This window comes from Scyliorhinus torazame, chromosome 8 (assembly GCF_047496885.1).
Source record: "Scyliorhinus torazame isolate Kashiwa2021f chromosome 8, sScyTor2.1, whole genome shotgun sequence".
Lineage (NCBI taxonomy): Eukaryota > Metazoa > Chordata > Chondrichthyes > Carcharhiniformes > Scyliorhinidae > Scyliorhinus > Scyliorhinus torazame.
In genome coordinates this window covers 191,092,726-191,098,725 of record NC_092714.1, presented here as the reverse complement: position 1 = coordinate 191,098,725, position 6,000 = coordinate 191,092,726, and the positions used below count along the sequence as shown (strand labels likewise).

Genomic DNA, 6,000 nt, shown 5'->3' with positions numbered 1-6,000 from the left:
GCTGCAGGAATGATAGGCCAGAAAGCACTAAGGAGCAAGTAGCAGTTTAAGGGTGAAATGGTTTGGTCCAACCATGCGCAGGTTAGGTGGGGTTATGGGGTTACGGGGCTAGGGTGGGGAGTGGGCCTAGATACGATACTTTTCAGAGGGTGGGCGCTGACTCAATGGACTGAATGGCCTTTTTCTGCATTGTAGGAATTCTATTCTATGGTGGGGGGAGGGGAGTGGACCAGAATAGAAAAATTGTGGTCAGAGAGGGTTGTATAATTAGACAGAGAGATAGTGTTCTCTGCTGTTGAGCCTGCGTATCCAGAAGTGTGTGGTGCCTACCTGGAGCAAAGCTAAATGATATCTCAGAGAAAGTGGAGAGAAATTTGGAATGGAAGAGGTAAGATCCATTTTGTGACCAATGACACGGAAGAAAAGAGAGAATGGTCTCTGTCGAATATTCAAAGTTATGAACTAAACTAAATTAAATAATTTCACAGCTGGTAATTCGGGATTGTCACTTAAGCCATGTGTGTGAATTGACATGGGAATATTGAGCACAGGAAAGTGAAACTTGCTGTGCGAAGGAGGAGTGTCATTTTGTGGAAGTGTCACAATCACTGGCAGGAGCTGTGCCAGTGAGATGGGCTCCACTTGAACCAGAGTTTAAGCAGTGTCCTAGCATACAGGATATAAAAGATTGTCAATACAAATTTAAATAGCAAGATGGAGGGAGAGGGACCTGCTGAAAATAACATAAATCTGCAGGTAATAGTGAGATTCGAGAATTAAGATTGGGCCAAGGTAAGAAACAAGGTTAATTTGAGCAGTCATAAAATAACCAGTTAGAAAACAGAAATATAAAAGGATTGGTTTAAATAAAACAGAAGGACTAACTTTTTAAAGATGAACTAAACAGCCTGTACATCAATGTAAACAGCATCTGAAATAAACAGTAGAACTGGAGGTAAACGTCTACATGGAGGAACTAGATATGATAAGAGTAAATCAAGTCATCATAATCGCAGATGCCCATAGGCTACTTTCCTCTTTGAGGGGGAGAGCTGACTGGTGGTCATTTAACCTCAGGATCACCACATTTCAGGCAAGGGGCAAGATTGAGAAGGTGGGGCCTTCATGAATAACGTCAGTCAGGGCAGGGATTGAACCCTCGCTGTTAGCCTTAATCTACACCTCCAGCCAACTGAGCTACCCAGAATCCAAATGGATTGAAATAAGTGATAAGAAGGGATTAATCACACTTGGTACTTGGTAAGATTTCCCCCATAGTCTTCCCGAAGGTGCACAATGAATGCGCAGCCAGTGGTCTCATTAATTTAAAAAGTTCAACAGGTGAATACACAAATAGCCCGCCTATTATTGAAAAAGGTGGAGGAAGCAAATATGTCAAATGAGATCACTAGGCAAATTTGGAGAGGTTTAAACCCCTGGCCCAGATGGATTGTATCAATGTAAAATAAGTTGGGGAAATGATAGAGGGGCCTAATTACATGTATATTGAAAAAATCATTCAAAAAAAAAATAGTGTCAGAGAACTGGCGGACAATGTGATTCCTATATTTACAAAATGGCAGATAGAACAAGTCAAGGAAACTATTGGCCAAATAGCTAAACAATATTAACAGGAATTTCAGATCCTTTGCTGACAATTAAATCAATTTGAGTGAACTCTACACAAATTTTATGTGGGTTGACAGGAGTAATGGGCTTGGTGCAACAAGTGATCTTTTCTTATTCTACATTTTTCTGTTTATATGTGTTAATCTGAAGAGCACTCTAAAAGTTGTTAATATTTTATTGTTTTCTAACTTCTTCACTCTTTCAGTGACAAAGAAAATTGACAAGTATGTTGGGATTGACTATTCTTTAACCAGTCCTCCAGCAGTGGGAAAAGATTCAGTGACTTTGCCCCTCAAGGTATGGTAGAGTATAATATAATGAGAAAATGGGCAAGCAAGGTTTTCCAATTGAAAGGAAATAGATGTTTCTAAAGGATGCATCTTTTTACACAACTGTACAAACAATTTAATTATAAATGGTACTTGTTTAGGGTCTATAAATGTGTATTCTAGAGAATCTTTTGACTGGAAGTGTGTTGACTTCTTCTGGCATTACTTGAGTCAGAGAATATGCTATTTTAATAGCGCTATATTGTCTGAGGTACAATCCATTATCGAATACACTTGCTGATCTCCTGCCCCATGGTTCATAGAATAAGTGCTGCCGATCCTGAAATTATCCATCTTGTTCTTTCCTATTCTCTAATCTTCCAATAACATTTTCTGCATTTTTGTTTCTCCTTTTTGTGAGATGGAAGATTGTTGGTGGAAACCCACACCAAGACTTGAAACACAAGCTGTGCTGCTATTCCACCCCAGCATCGAAGGAGGGTTATTTTGTTGGAGGTGCTCTCTCATAGATGAGGTTTTAAACTAAAATTCACTTGTCTGTTCAGGCGGTGCCATTGTTGAAAAGGCAGCGTGATTTATTGCCATGTGTTTCGCAGTTGGCCAGCAGCATGATCTTATGGTCCCACCATTGTCAACAGGGTTTCCCGTTGAATGCACCCCTCAACGCTGTGACATCCCCGGCGGGGATGCGCCGTCAGCGGGACTGGAAGATCGTGCCAGCATGACCGGCCGGAACATTCCGGCCAGGAAGTTCTCCTGCTGTCCTAACCAACGTTTGATCTTTGAATAATATTGGTGAATAAAAAACAAAAATTGGTTGCTTCTTCAACTCATTAGGGAAGATTATTGCTGCAGGACAGCTGCTGAGTTTGACTTGATAATTGCAGTTGTTGCATGTTAAACAGTAAATCATTGCACGGAATGCTTCAGGATGTTTCAGTATGATATGGCAGGGTGAAGTATTTCTTTTAGTTCTTTGTATTTGCCCATTGGATATCTTTTATTCTTCATGTATCGTGGACATAGTGCAAAGTATATGAAGTTATACAAAGAAAAACAACTTACGATGGTTTACTGAGAAAACTATTAAGCATCAGAAAAATACTAACTGAAATGTAATTTCATACCAGGGGGAATTCTATAATCTCTTGCACCATACCAACGTCCCTTTTTCTGCTCCACCATTGGATTTTTTAGTGGACCATGGCCGTATGCTCTACATTGGATTCTCTGAGTATTTCTTTAATACTGCTGGTTATGCATTCAACTCAGTAGGAGATTTATCTATTAACATTACTGATGACATGGTGAGTAGAAGATGATTTATGTATCAATTCCCAATCATATAATCTCTGTGAACAGTTCTATGTTTAGAATTGTGTCAAGGACCTCCGGCCTGAATACAACTGTCTGCAAATTATTACTTAATCACAGAACTAAATCCAGAAATCAATAGAGAAGTTATCACTTTGATGTATTCTAGAATTGATGTGGGCGACCACGTTTGTAACTAAATGAAGTACGAATTGATCTCCCACAATGAGAATTGGTATTAAGTGCACTTTTCAGGTCAGGTAGGGTTGTTGCGGGGGGAAGAAGGAGTGGGATGGGCACGTCAGGGTTCGTGAATCAGGGCAGGAGAGAGGAGAGGGAGTAGCTGGATGGTGGTGCTTAGACAGTGAATGAGAGATAGGAGAGAAAGGGTGGGGGGAGAGAAGAACAAGAACAATAAGGAGACAGGAGGGGGCGAAGAGATGAGAGAGTAGATGGGAAAGAGAAAAATAGAAGGAAGAGGGAAAGATGACAAAGGAGGCAAAAGAAGAGGGAAATGGTAGATTGACCTCAATGGAGCTGGTGGGGATAGTTGACCATGTAATTTGCAGTGGGGCTTGGTGATGGCATGCAAACTTTGGTGTTCCGTTTTTACTTTAGTGAGGAAGGAGTGGAGAAATGGGGAGAGGGAAGATGATGGAGAAAGGGCTTGAGGGATTACCTCAGTGAGGGTGCTGCTGATATCTAGACAGCTGAGTACTGGATTTGGGAATGGAGTGTGGGGGGGAGAGACATTGACAAATTTGCCTCGAGAGGGAGCGGCAATTTTTACAGAATGAAGTTTTCCAAGATTGAGTGGTTTCTGGCTTTATTGATGGCAGTTATCACTTATTCTATTGCTTTCAGAGCACAATAGCCTTGCTTTACCTGCCGAACGTCATGTGCCGAATGGTCTCCTTCTGTAACATCACTGCTCATGCTTTCTTAGATTCACCTTCAGAGACCTACACCTTGCTCTCTTGATTTTACTTCCTGGCTCCTGTGTTAGCTAACATTATTAACAGTCTTCTCTCCTAAGGTTCTTTCACTGTCAGCTTGAAATCTGTCACCACTCACCTCACCCTCCTCAAAGAGCCAAACTTTGATCCCTCTACCCAATCCAACCTCCTTTTCCTCTCAAAAAACCTTTAATGGGTTGTCACTTCCCAAATCCGTACCCATTTTCCCCCAAAGCTCAATGGTTGAATCCATACCAATCAGCTTTCAACCCTGCCACAGTATTGAAACTGTTCTTATCGAAGTCACAAATTAAATCCTGAGTGACTTTGACCAAGCCAAACTACCCTTCCTCACCCTTCTTGACAGGTCTGTATCCTTTGACACAGTTGCCCACAAAATCCTCCTCACTTGCCTCTCCACTGTCATTCTACTGGGCAGTATTGCACACTCCTATACTTCCATTCATATCTATCCAAGAGCAGCTACATAATCATCATCAACTGCTTCTCCTCCTACTCCTAAACCCTTACCTCTGGTGTCCCCCAAGGATCTATCCTTGGCCCCCTCCTTTTCTTCATCCACATGGTTCCCCTCAGTGACATCATCCTAAAATGGCATCTGTTTCCACATGTACACAGATAACACCTAGCTTAACCTCACCAATAGCTCTCTTAACTTTGCCACTTTCTCTAACTTGTCAAACTACCTGTCTGACATCCAACACTAATCGAGTAGAAATTTCCAACAATTAAATAATTGGAAGACTGATCCCCACCACAAACTCCACCTCCTCACCATCTCCTCGGCAACTGTTAGTAGCTGAACCAGGCTGTTTGAACTCCTGAAATAACGTGTTAACCACATACCCATGCTATCACCAAGCCTGCGTTTTTCCATCTATGGAATATCGCCCTACTCCACACCAGCCTCTTCACTTCTCCTGCTGAATCATCCGTGCCTTTGTTCAGGAATCATAGAATCACTACAGTGCAGAAGGGGGCCATTCAGCCCATCATGTCTGCACTGATCCTTCGAAAGAGCTCTCTACCCACTCTCCCTTCCGCCCTGCTCTATCCCCAAAACCTAACCTGCACATTCCTGGACAATAAAGGGCAATATAACATGGCCAATCGACCTAACTTGCACATCTTTGGACTGTGGGAGGAAACTGGAGCACCCGGAGGAAACCCACGCAGGCACAGGAGAACATACAAACTCCAAACAGACAATAGCCCCAGGCCGGAGTTGATCCCGGGTCCCTGGTGCTGTGAGGCAGCAGTGCTAACCACTGTGCCACCCATCTCATCTTTGTTTTCAAATTCCTCCATGCCACGCTCTTCTCTATTTGTTTAATCTACTCCAGCTACACAACCCTCTGAGATATCTCCGCTCCTTTAATTCCGGTCTCTTTTGCATCCCTGGTTTTAATCCTCAAGCATTGGTGGATTTGACTTTAGCTAGCAAAAGACTCTAATTGTTTGGAACTCCTTCGCCCAACCTCCAACTCACAACCTCAAATCTCTCATTTAGAACACTTCTTAAAACCTATGTCTTTTATCAAGCTTTTGGTTATCTCCCATAATATATGAAGTTCAGTATCATATTTTGCTTTACAATGCATCTGCGAAGGAGCTCAGAATATTTATTCTATTAAAGGTAGTACTGGATATTAATATAACTTAGTGTTACTCTCAGAAAGCTTATATCCAGCCAGAGATGTCAGGTGTTACACTGACAGGATTCCCATGGTACCACAGGATTCCCCCAAAGCTGGCTACAAAATGGAGGGGAGGGAAGGGGGGCGGGAAAG

The 6,000-nt window shown here is 42.2% G+C and overlaps 1 protein-coding gene across 2 annotated transcripts in view; it reads left to right on the top strand.

Moving 5' to 3' along the window:
* Positions 1–289: 289 nt before the first annotated feature.
* The window catches only part of LOC140428811 (bactericidal permeability-increasing protein-like), a 56,056-nt gene continuing 50,345 nt past the window's right edge, over positions 290–6,000 (top strand). Inside the window, exons 1-3 of one of the 2 annotated variants that reach the window (XM_072515493.1) lie at positions 290–388; positions 1,835–1,926; positions 3,050–3,226. In XM_072515493.1, coding sequence (XP_072371594.1) covers positions 346–388; positions 1,835–1,926; positions 3,050–3,226 — 312 coding nt within the window. In that variant the 5' untranslated portion in view covers positions 290–345. The remainder of the gene's footprint in view (positions 389–1,834; positions 1,927–3,049; positions 3,227–6,000) is intronic. The other variant, XM_072515494.1, reaches the window with a different exon arrangement.